We start from the raw sequence: 13,324 nt of genomic DNA, 5'->3' as shown, positions 1-13,324 counted from the left end.
TCTAGGGTGTTCAGAGTGTGGGCCCTGGAGTCAGATAGCTTGGGTTTACACTCCATTTCTGTCCCTTTCTAGCTGTGTAGACCTGGACTAGTTCTGTATCCTCTCTCACCTCAGTTTCTTCAGCTGTAAAATAGGGTTAATAATGTACTGAGGATTAAATGAGTTGCCGCTTGCCCGCATTCTGATGGTGTCTGGCATGTGGTAACTGTCCCATAAATGTGAGTGTATAGATGGGTGATTTCATTTTGGATTAGGGATTTTGGTGTTAGGGTATTTTCTGTCTCAATCTTGGATTTATAGATTTATTTGCTCAATTAGTCATTTCACATAGGAAGAGGCTGAGACCGAGATTGCTTTTGGGTCAGTGAGAGGCAGACTTGGACCCACAGCTCTTCACAATATACCATAATGCTCCTGTGGTCTGACTTGTTACTTATAGAAAAAAGGACCATAGACCAGAAATCAGAAATTTTTTTCTATAAAAGGCCAGAGAGTAAATATCTTAGGCTTTGTGGGTCACAGATGGTCTCAGTTGCCACAACTCAATCCTGCTGTTGTAGCGTGATGGCAACCATAAACAGTACACAAATATTGTCTGTTTCCAATAAAACTTTATTAACAGATGCTGCAATTTGAATTTCAGATTGTTTTCATTTGTCTTGAAATACTATTTTTTTGATTTCTCACCCCCTCTACCACCCTAACCGTTTAAAAATGTAAAGCCATTCTTAGCTCACAGGTTGTACAGAAACAGGTGTTGCTGACGTGGGCCCGCCCTTGGACTCATTTTGTCTTTTGCAGAAGGTGGTGTGACCACTGTAACCTTTTTTCAGTGAAATTCCAAGTACTGAAATATATATATATATATTTATTATTGATTACTATTTATGCCTTCACACCTGGTCTTCCTACGTGGTCCCCCATCTAAGTACTAACCAGGCCCGACCCTGCTTAGCTTCCGAGATCAGACATCAGGCTTATTTAGGGTGGCATGGCCGTAGACCATGGACCATGGCTCCACCGGGGCACAAACCCAGGACCTTCTGTGTGTGAAGCAGATGTGCTAACCGCTACACTATGGAACCACGTCCTGAACTAATTTTCTTCCCTCATCCCCGCGGTCTCCTCAGACTGACTTTGGAAGCAGTTTGTCTTGGGGTGAAGGGTCTTTAGGGGCCATTGACCCCTCTCTAATTTTTAGCCAGTTGTGACATAGCTGGTAATGAACATATATATCATTTGAAATTTTAAAATTTCAGGAGGCAGGGTAGGGCAGACCCTGATCTTTGGGACTTTTCTATTACACCATAGAGAAGAAATCAAAATAACCAGCAATTATGGCTCCTCAAGATGTAAAAGTAACCAAGTTTGCTGAAAGGCACTGAAAAGTGTAAGCAAAAGAAAAAATGGATAAGAAAGGCACACTGTTAATAAACAGAACCCTCTTGTCAGAAAATACACTGGCTACTGTTTTTAATGGGTCTGCCATTCCTGCAGCTGAAATCAAGACATGTTTCAAATTCTTTAGGTTTCTTTTCGAATTGGGTAAGGGGAAGCCTCAGGGAAGAGGTGGTGTCAGAGTAAGGAGAGATAAAAATATTTTGTTCATAGTCATTTTTATTAGTTATAGCCTTTAAAGGTATATACGAAAATAGAATTCATCGGATTTGAGAGAAGAAACTTATTCTTTACATCAGAAACTCTTGGACATTGCTACAATCACATAATGATTTTCTTTGCAAGTGTTATAGCCTCTGTGTTTTATTTTCAAGAGCAGTGGGCTTTTGTGGAATGACATGAATAGAGAGAGCTTCACCAAGAAGGCTGTTCTGAACTAATCACCTCTTTTATGAGCTTTGGAATCCATAAAGCCCAGGGGAGCTCTGTGTAGGCCGAACAGAACACAGCTGTTTCCTTTCACCCCAGCAATCAAATGATGGCCTTGACTCGGGGATACTATCTCATAGACTTTCTGTTTTGGTTTTAAGCGGAAAACATCCTGTTGCATGTTTAATGGAATAATTTAAATATACCTAGTAGAAATAACACGAATACTTATACTTTGAGAATATTCAAAGGGGGCGACACTTTTTAAAATACACACAGCATGTAAATTAGTTCCCATGTTCTCTTAGACAAATGTGAGAACTATATGGATATGATAAATTCTTATTTTTCCATGTTTTTCCCTTGTTCAAATAATTCTCTTCCTCATCTTTCTTTTTGAAAGCTCTAATATTGGTTATAAACTGTATGTTTTTGGGAGAGATAGGAGAATACTATTTTTTATATGCTAGCTGAGTTTTGAAATTCACCAGAGGAAATAGTGCTCATTCTTTTAGAGTGTCTTATAACAAAATTCCTGATTTGATCAGATAGGCTGAAAGAGTGGCTTTCAAACGTTTTTTGACCTTGATCTTCGGTAAGATACATGTTTTACTTAATGACCTGGTATATACAAACACACACTAAATATAGGGGTACATAGTAGGTTACTGTAGCCTCAAATTTCTTCCTAAATCTGCCATTCAGCTTTGAAAAACTGGCCAAATGGAGGAATGCCTACTTCAGTGTCATTTCTGGCACACCTAGACTTGTACTAGAAAAAGGATTGCAGATTGCATAGGAAACCGTCTTGTCTAACCCAGTGTACTGGCACCAGTAATGCAAACAAGACATGCCATTTGAATTTATTGTTATCTTAATATTCACTTTGAAAAACAGGTAAGTACTCTAAATGTAACTTATTCCGAATGTCCTGTTTTATGCTTTATATATGAAAATTCTCTCACTCAATTGAAAGTTAAATGTATATTTATTATTGGAGAGTAAAATATTGTATAATTGATGATTGTGAGGCTGCAAATTTTATATGTCCAAAAATTATTATGTAAATAGTAAAAATTATAGATATAGGTGGAGAGTTACTGTTGAGAAAGAGCAATTGCTAATAATTTTGGGGAAACCATTGTGTCCTTTGTGTGATTGCCGTTAGTTTAATTGCATCATTAGCATTAAGCAAATCTTCAAGCCCAGATGAAGAGGAGGTAGGTCTTGACCTCAGCCATTTTCTGTTAGGGAAGAAGGAAAGCTTACTAACTCGGTGGCAATATTACCGCAGGCAACAGCTAAGCTGGCAGAACTAGCACCAAAATATTTTTCTTTTGCACAGACCGCATTTTAGAATGTTTACTTAGTTACACACAAGTCTCATCAGGCTGCCGTTGATAGTGCCAGAGAATTATGATAAAAAGGTTGAGACTCAATGTACTCTGGGAGCAGTAGCACTGTCCTGGAGCCGGTATCTTTATACGTAACATCTTAGTCCTACAAAAGATACAAGGAAGGTTTTCTGGTTATGTTCCTTCCTCAAAGATGAAATTTAAGATCTCAATGGCATGTTAAGATTGATAAAAAATGAACTAATGCTACTGCTAAATGATTTTTTATAATAGTTGTACCAGTTTACATGCCCACTGGTGATGTCTGAGAGTTCTGGTTGGTTGTTCTATATGTTTCTTAACACTTGGCATTGTCAGTATTTTTAGTTGCAGCCATCATAGTATGTATATAATAGATATAGTCATTTTAAATGAAGTCCTAAATGTCTCATGCTTCCTGAGTTCTTAAGCAGAACGTAAATGAAATAATTGATTTGTTATAGATAGCTAAGGTCTGATATTCGAAAAGTCATTTCCCTTTCTGTTTATTCTACGTCTGTTCATTATAGTGAGAAGTGCTTTTTAATGCTGTCTTAGTGGCTGACTCTAGAAGCTTCTCCTCCACTCTTTCCTCAACAGAGAATTAAGTAGCTTAGAACTTTTATGTTTGAGCCTGTAAGCTGCAAGTTCATCTGGGTGCTATTTCAGTGCCTTAGAGGTATAGCAATCCATACTCTGTTTGCAAACCTCAGAAACCAAATTCTTTTACCCTTTGCCTATAACCAGGCCCAGTCCAAGAAGCCCTTCCTTCTAGCTGCCTCAACCACTGTGGACAAATAGTTTATTGATGTCTGGAGTCAGCCCAGCTCCAAAGGCAAATAGTGTTTGGCTGATGACTGCAGAGGCCTTCTCTACAGGGACAGGGCAAGGTTGCAGAGAAATGGAAAGGGTGTGAGTGGCAAGGTGAGGAGCCAGCACAGTGAAAAGGCAGCAGGGACCAGCTGCTTGGGGGTGTCATGGGAATTTACTTATCTTGTTTACATCTACTGAAATCCTTAATACCATTCACATGCTAGTTCATGCGAGTTCCACATAAAGCATCAGACAAAAAATTGGACCTCTTTCCAAACTTAATTCAGGGTGAATTCCAGGGGGATTTCAGGTAATTCACTTATCTTCTTAGATCCACTTTTCTCTCTTTGTTATGTATAACCAGACTTCCATGAGAAAATGATCAAGATGGATGGTGCCTGAAAAAGGCATCTAAATCAGCCTCCTCTGCATATGAAAGAACATGACTAGTTTAAATTTGTGAATCTGCCTTCTTTAAATAAATTTGGAATTGATCAGTGTCTGCCCTTGATGATTTATTCATATGTTTATTATTATTTTTTAGATGTCTGCAAGGACTGTACTGTAGAAACAGTATCCTGATTTCTTGTATACTTTTAGAACATCACTCACAATAGAGTTAAAAATGATCAGTGTATTAAGTGTTATTAAACATTATTCTTTTGAGAGACTATCCATGGTTGGTAAACTGTAAACATGAAAGTCATCTGTTTTTTTTGTGTGTGTATTTTTTTTTAAATGCAGTTCTTTCATATCCTCTGGTTGTTCCTTTTGTATTCTTTCATTTCTACTTGACTTAGTTTTGAGAATGGAATAAATTAAAGCCCAGACTTTTATAATATATAGAGTAAAAGGGATCCATAAGAAGGTAATGTTCCACCATTAAACGATAAATAGGATTGTGTGTGTGGAAGCATTTCTACAGTGTTAAACAAAGAGAATGTTCCTTTGTATAATAGCCTAAAGAGTTGCCTGACATTCAAGTGTTTATCAAAATGCAAGTAAATTCCCACTTCCTTTTAGTTGTGAACATTTTAAAAAAGACAATCACAGAAGGTATATTTACAAAAACCAGCAGCTTAGTCACTCCAAGTATTTTTTTCAAGTTCTTTATACTGAATTTTATTTACACTTATTAATGACATTGGATCTTGTTTCCAAAATTCCCTAAAAGGAACAAGAAAGTTCTGTCAGTATTGATGTTGGTCATGAGTTGACTGCTTCCTGTATAAATTCTTGTTGGAAGGTTTGTAAGTAATCAAGATGACTAGTCTCCCCTCTCAGAGAGCCAATCTAGTCAGCAGAAAATACTCTCCTGGCAACTCCTCCTTCCGCTTGATGTTTCCTTTCTCAAGCCTGTGGGTGAGGGTAAAAAATAAACTACAAACAAAAAAATTTCACCTTTTCTTCTGTTTGTTAACTTCCCCTAGGTAGAACAGAAAAGAAATGGCGCTAAAATTCATATTGCAAAAATCGTGTTTTCTTGCAGACACACTAACAACAGGGATGGGATCTGAGCTGCTCTTCTGTATTAGGACATTTTAGAAGAAATAAGGCCCACCCTCCCCCCATGAAAGTACTTTTATGGTTTTCATTGTCATAAAAGTAATACATCCTCAGTGTAATGAATATAAAGAATACATGTAAAGTAGAATGTGAAGTTTCCCCACAACTGGTGCCATCATTTAAGATTGTGTGCGTGTGTATGTGTGTGTGTGTTGTCAACATAAATGGCATGGTACTTGGCATACTGTTCTATAACCTGCTTTTTTTCACTGAATGTTTTTGTTTTGTAGGCTCTTGGCTATGTCAGTATCCTTCTCTCTCTCTTTAAACTTTATTAGCATTTATTTAATGCTGCATTTACTCCCAGGCCATAAGTTTTTGTTTCTTCAGTTTCTTCTGGGGTATCTTCTCCTCCTGTGGAACCCTCTCTTCTGGTTTATTCATCAGGGAGTCGTCTCAGTGTGGCAGAGGGAGCTCACGCGTGGGTCTCTCTGCCCATGAGCTTTGTAAGTTCTGTGCCACATCTTGGGGGCTTTGTTCACCTTGGTGTGCCCATTGGCTAGAGAATCTACATCGAAACCATTATGTTCAGCCTTACTCTCCACATTTTTAAGCATGTGCAGCAAAAATTTAGCACTCTTTTTTGGGTCACCGACCCTGTGTTCAGCCCATTGTTTGGGTCACACCTCCCAACTCCACCATTGTAATGACGGAATGGCACACATTGCTTCTTTAAAGTGACATCCTTCAGATACTTGGTGGCTTTCAAGTTGTGTGTACCTCTTGATGGCCTGGGCAGTTTCATGAAATGGATGCGAAGATTTGAATCTCTTGATTTGCATGAGTTTGTGGGGTTTTCTGGGTCAAGTGAATGGCAGACCATTTTGAGAAGTCAACTGGGGCAGCTTTGGGAAGAGCTGCAATGTTCTTTTTTAATGACTCTATCTCATGGATGAGTCACTTGATTTCCGAGGGACATTACATCATTTCCCGTTTTCCAATGTTCAATATGCTAGCCACCAGCCACATGTGGCAATTTCACTTTGAATTAAGTACTGTTTACAGGTCAGTCCTCAGTCCCCCTCCCATCACACTTCGGGTGCTCAGTAGCTGTATGCAACTACCACAAATATAGACTGTTTTCATCATTACGTAAAGTCATATTGGACACTTGTTTTACTCGACTGGCTTTCAGACTCTTTTGGAATATGTTTCTATTTCTTTATTCATCCATTCCTTATTCATTCAACAAATAATTATTGAATGCTCCCATGTTCTAGGCACTGTGCTAGCAGGTACTTGGATATCTCATTCATAAAACAAAAACACCTGCATTCTATCAGCAAAAGGTTTTGAGTACTCCCAAAAATGTATATGTATTTATAGCTTGTGCGTTATTCTATTATGTTATTATAAAACATGTTAAAATAGGAATGGAAAATAAGATAAAAATGTACATAATTTCTGCAGTAGTTTTCCCGTGTTGCACCTTGGAAGCCACTGTTCTGCATGAGGCTCTTGCACTAGGCAGATCTGAACTGTTACTGCATTTTAAGTAGGTTGTCCTCTTTTGTTATCCCTTCTAAATCTGTTTCATAAAAATACCTCTTTTTTTTTTTTTGCTATTTATAGGCTTTTTCCTGCACTGTCTGCATTTGCTCTTTTACTTACATATTCATTTAGCAAGCATTTATTAAGTTCATACTACATATATGCCAGGTAGGTGCTGGAAAATAGAAAAAGTCATGGTTCCTGCCTTCGAATGAGACAGGCCAGTAAGTCAGTTATTCTGCTATGGAGTGTTATGAAAACACAGCAGAGAGGCATAAAAAAAGATATTGTTTGGCAGAATGGAAGACAGCTCTCATAAATATGACCTCCTCTTTGCTTAGCTATTCTATTGCATTCTGTTTTAGGACTTAACAGAATCACAGATTATTCCAACAGTACTGTTTTTCTCAGTGGTATTTTCTTTTTCGTGGGGAAAAATATAAAATCTTAAACCATTGATTTAAGAACATTAAGCCACTGTCAGTTGTCATATTAAGTATCTATGTTAAATGCTCACCTTTCCATTTTTAGACTTAGATCTTAGGGTTGGAAGGGCTCTATTTAGGACAGAAGGTAGGCACAAAATTTATGTAGCTACTATTGTTTGAGAGAGGGAAGCAAAATTACCACCAAGGTGTGTGTGTATTCATGCTTTCATTAAACAGATATTTTAAAAATACCTCTGATGCAGAAAAAGCATTTAATCTTTAAATAAATTTCTCACATAGGCTTTAACTTGGGGAATTCTGAAGAATATAATGGATGATAATATTTAGAGCAAATTTAGAAATGAAAGAATTGATTATGTATTCTTTTTTCCTCTCTTTTAGGGCAAGTTAAAGTGTTCAGAGCTCTTTATACGTTTGAACCCAGAACTGTAAGTATTCAGTTTTTAACTTTAAAATTGTGATAAAAACTTAAGATTTTTCCTCTGGCCTCAATGTTTGCCTTTTCTTTAATAGGCCCAAGTAATTTACAGACAGGGATGTTCAGTCACTTCCCACTGTAGTCCAGAGGTGTAAAAGCTAAGCACTTTGGTTGATCTGCATGTCTTTGCATCTGGTGGTTCTGTTGTCTATCCTGTGCTGCTTCCCTCCATGCGGTGACACCACCTGCTTTAAAGTCACCAAGTGACTTGCATATAACGTTGTCTTAGTCATCCTTCCACTGATTCTCACGGTAGCCTTCCCTGATCTTCTCCTTGACCCGCTACCTCAAACTACATTATGATGGCACCTTCTACCAACCACCCAGAGCAGGTTTTTTTTTTTTTTTTTTTTTTGTCTCTGCTGTATTCATTTTCCGCTGTTATAGTTTCTGGTGTCCATCCAGAAATAAGAATGGAAGCAGGGAGTCCAAACAGAAGGCAGAGGAGAAAGAAACCAAGGAAGAAACCTGTTCTGATGGACTTTTCTCTATTACACACTAGAGGTGTGGGCAGCTGGCCTGCTGCTGACTTCGTCTGGGTTTGCCTTGGGCCCTGGGGTCCCTAGAACAAGTGGCACTGAGCATTGATTCACTGCTATAGGCCAGGGCCAGCATTCAAACCTTAAATCTGTCATTTACTCACTCTGCGCATTTACTTAGCCTCGTGGCCATCATTTCCCTATATTTGAAAACAGGAGTAATGTTAGCCATCCTACAGCAGAACATTTTTGTGAGCATGAAGCGAGATGGTGCCACTAAATGGCAGCAGGCAACAGCTAGTATGGAGAAAGAGCATGTTCTGATGAGCTCTCCCGAGACTTTGTAAATACAATATTTCTGGGACAAGAAAGGGATTTGGTGATAAGAGGTAAGTCTCAACTTTTTATTCTTCTCACCAAGAGATTCCAGTGACATCTCACTCTTGTGTTGGTGAGTGTGGGGAATGGGTTGTGTGTTAGTCTGCTATGGCTGCTGTAACAGAGTACTGCAGACTGTGTAGCTTAATCAACAGAAATTTATTTTCTCAGAGTTCTGGTGGCTAGGAGTATGAGATTAAGATGTCAGCAGTGTTGGATTCTTTTGAGGCTTTTCTCCTTAGCTCATTGATGACTGTCTTCCTCCCTTGTCTTCATCATGGTGTTTCCTCTGTACTCATCTGTGCTCTAATGTCTCCTTAAAAGGACACCAGACAAATTGGATGAGGGCCTACTCTAATGACCTCCTTTTAATTTTATTCTTTAAAGACTCTGTTTCCAAATACTGTCACATTCTGAGGTACTTGAGGGTTGGGACTTCAACATATGAATTTTAGGGGGACACAAAAGGTAAGGAAGTTGAGACCCAGGCACTGTTGTCTTTGTCTCCTGATCATGGGAGGAGTATTTATGACTCTGGTTGTCCAAATCATTTGTTTCTCAGGTTGTATAACCCCTGAGGCTGATAGGAGTGGGAAAAGGGAGGTGTGATTGGCAGCTCCTCTCCTGGGCTGGTTTATAAATAGACCATTTTCTGCTGCCTCCCTATCTCTAGGAAGGGACCTGCATTTACTCAGTTGAGACCTGAGGTGACTTTTGACACTTTTCCCACCCCACCGCCTTCCCTAGTGTCCTGTTTATCATCACCTTTGTCCTTTCTTACTGACCTCCTCTTCCTCCTTTGGTTCTCTAGGACCTTTAACAAATATTTTTGATTGGTTAATGCATTAATTACTTTAATTCGCCATCAGTTCTGCTCCAGGTGGAGTCTCTCCACTGCTTTTTATCTTAGTTATTATTGAATGTATGGGAGAAAATAGACATTTATTTATTAGATTTTTTTGAATATCCTGTATTTAAAATGTTATTGTATTTTTAAATATCCCTGGCTCCAAGGATCCTAGGATGCAGAGCGATGCTGTTATTATCATGTATGTGCTTAATGTTTAGTAATGTCTACCCCACACTCACTGCCCCCACCCATACTCTGCCCCTTTCTGCCTCCCCTCAATACAGACATTAAAGGTAACCTCTACCTCCCATGGGCCTTCCTGACTGGTTAATTGCCCATGCTGGTACCAGCTGTTCAATATTTTGAATATCATTTCAGAACTAGGTTAGTTTTTACATTCTTTTTCTAAATGAGAATTTCTTTTGGAAAATAATGGAAGCTCGGTTTGGTCTTTCTCTCCTGGTAGGATAAATGTATCAGGGTACATCCTAAAGTGACCTAGCCTCCTTAAAGTCATTGGGACCAGGTACAATGGAACAGCTGAGCTGGACCCTGTGGGACCATTGGTGACATGTGCAGCACTCCAGGGAGGCCTGGGTCCAGTTTTCAGCTACTATTCCACCCTCAGGAGATAGGAACAACAGTGCCCAATTCCACGTTTGGTGATCCACTGAACAGGTAGAACACTGGGTAGCTTGTGGCTCCTGGTTCTTCCTGCTAGCCCATTTCTCCTCTGTCTTATTTGAAGGCAAAGTAGTCTTGGCACCACCCAGCCCTGTTTGGTTTTTATTTCTCACCCAACCCCCAATCCAATAAGGTGTCAGCGAGAGACCTGGCTGAACTGGATAGACCAGTATAAAGACATGCCTATAGGGAAAGAATGGCGTTTGCTGTGTGCTAGAGGTGTAGCACTGATTTCTAAGGAGAAACCAGCAGGACCCTGCTCTACCATGTAATGTGTGCAGGGCTTCACTAGGTTTGTAGCACTAAGTATGGAGGGAGGAACCCTAGAATGGCATTCCAGCTGAAGTAGGAGCCCTGCCTTGCCACATACCAACTGTGATTTTGTGACAAGTTCTTCACCCTCTGTAAGCCTGGTTGTGAAATGGAGATTATATTCATGATCCAGCTCTTGATTGTTGTGAAGATCAAATGATGTTAGATATACTTTGCAAGTATAAGGTGCTGCTGTTGATTTTGTTGTAATGCATTATGTAGGGATGGGGTGGGGGAGAAACAACATATTTTCCATGGCCATCGCCTTTTAACCAGGTCATGATACCATATTGACTAATAACGGCTATGCATGACCTTCTGTATGAGAGAAGAACATGACTCTCTGTATGGTGAAGAACAGGGGCTCCAGAATCCGACTGCCGTGGTACCACACACCAGGTCGATGGCCTTAGATAAGTTTCTCATCTATAAATGTGGTGATTAAGGGTAGCACCCACCTCATAATGTTGCTGGTGAGGCTTAAATTCTTTAATATTTGTAAGTATTCAGACCAATGCCTGGGAAATAATGATACTGTAAAACGTTAAATAAAAACGTCTATGGAGAATTTGATTTTTTAAAATTAATTTTTGGGGCTCCAGGTTGATGAATCTGAAAAATTTCAGAAGTATCTCATAGTCTTTGTAATTTTTTTATAAACCAATGGAATTAATGCCTTGGGAATTACATGTTACCAGGAATATATAGAACAAGAATGAGAATGTACATTACCAAGTTTGTACTCACCACTATAACATCCCAGTGCCTAACAATTTACTTGTCCTGATAGCTTGTGGTTCTTCAAGGAGAGAGGAAAGGAGGAATGTGGTTAAAAACCAAAGAACAAGCTGGAAATAGAGAAATGCTTACTTGATTGTGTCACTATCTTCTCATTTCTGTTCCATGAATATGATGCCAGGAATTTAAAAGTAGATCCTCATCGAACAATTTACATTAAGTGCCCTGCAAGTGGTTTCTTAATGGAAAAAGTGAATATTGTAGACAAAAATCTATGCTTTAAAATCATGAAATGACCTTGCCGCCTATACTGTTAGCAACAGATGGAAGAACTTTATAGACCCCCTCCTGAGCTAGGTTAGGAAAAACTGCCCTTAGTTTCTTTGGAAGAAAATATTTTATGGGTAGAAAGTGGCATAGTGTATTTGGGAGCTATTGAATAAAAAGAGAATAAGCAGTCCATTCTCTCCTCTCAGGATGAAAAAATAGTGAGACTTTTTTTACCTTATTGAGATCAACCACCACTTTTTGTTGCCTCAGTTGAAAAACAAGTCTGACCTAATAGTGGCTTGTGGCAGACACCACTATTGAACAGCAGACATTAATTAAAAAACTGAAACTGCAGTGAGAAGTACCAAAATGGCCATACTTAGTGACATTTTCCAAATGATGGCCTTTATCAAACCGTGCATGATAAGAATTACTTATATTAAGAGTTTTAACTGTTCTTGGCTTTTATTGCCCTTTAAAAAATTGAAGTAAAAGTCACGTAACATACAATTAACGACTTTTAAGTGAACAATTCAGTGGCATTTAGTACATTCACAATGTTGTCAGCCACCACCTCTATCTAGCTGCAAAATGTTTTTGTCACTCCAGAAGAAAACCCCATATCCATTAAGCACTAACTTCCTATTCTTCTGGGCTTTCTTCTTCTTCTTCTTTTTTTTTTCTTTATAAGAAAGACTCATCATAGGTTTTTGTGTGGGGGTGCTTTGTTTTCCTGAGTTATTTGTTCAATACTTTTTCAAAATATGCCTTTTGATTTCAAGGGTGAATGATATTATTAAATGAGAAATTTTAGGTAGACTTGATTTCTGTGATTTTAAAAGTAGACCAAAACTGTAGGCAGAGATGACTTCAACGAAAGCACTGATCGAGGAGGATTTATTGTCAGACATAAATGGATTCATTATTAGACATGAGTGGGCAGGGTTAGCTCTTATAAAGTACAGAATAAGAATGGCCCAGGATGACTATAAGACCAGAAAGGTCTCTTCAAGGCATTGAGCTCTTTTAAAACTCCAGGAAACTGAGAGTCATTTTAGCATAATGCTTAGTTTTAACGTATATTCTATTTTCCGTACTTCCTTACATCTCACTTCATTCTCCCCTCCTATCCCTACTGTTAGCTAAAGGAGAGATAGTCAAAGGGTGTTAAAATTGCCAGTGAAAGCTAACCTTACTGTTATGGAGATGGCTACTGTGTCTAGCTGGGATGCTAATCTAACATGGTAAGTGAGTCCCCTTTCTGGCCTCTGAGAATGATCCAGTTCGCAACAGGGAAATAGGAAAGGAAATAGTTTCTCTAATCATTTTCTGTAGCCATCACATACTTGTAGTCATATTTCTTATAGATCATCAGTACATTTTAGAGACTGATTAGAGAAAATCTTAGAGGGCTTAACTTTTTTTCTCCTAAATGCCTATTTCAAATAATATTAAAAAGTATGTCATTGAGTCTTCATTGGTTCAAATAACTTTGCGTAGCTTGAGCTATGTGTAAGTCTGGTCTCTAATGTAATCAAAATGTAAATCAAACAAAATGTAAATGCAAAAAATGCTTCAGAAAGTTGCCTTTTAAAGGAGCTCAGCCATTTTTTTTG

General features: G+C 38.6%; 1 protein-coding gene across 1 annotated transcript in view; it reads left to right on the top strand.

The window, feature by feature from the left end:
• Positions 1 to 13,324, top strand: part of OSTF1 (osteoclast stimulating factor 1) — a 44,279-nt gene that overhangs the window by 12,000 nt on the left and 18,955 nt on the right. The window contains exon 2 of the mRNA XM_016146207.2: positions 7,901 to 7,947. Within this exon, the coding sequence (XP_016001693.1) occupies positions 7,901 to 7,947 (47 nt within the window). The remainder of the gene's footprint in view (positions 1 to 7,900; positions 7,948 to 13,324) is intronic.

This window comes from Rousettus aegyptiacus, unplaced genomic scaffold, assembly GCF_014176215.1.
Source record: "Rousettus aegyptiacus isolate mRouAeg1 unplaced genomic scaffold, mRouAeg1.p scaffold_m13_p_3, whole genome shotgun sequence".
Taxonomy (NCBI): Eukaryota; Metazoa; Chordata; class Mammalia; order Chiroptera; family Pteropodidae; genus Rousettus; species Rousettus aegyptiacus.
Note: the sequence above shows the minus strand (reverse complement) of the source record. Positions and strands in the feature narration are given on the sequence as shown.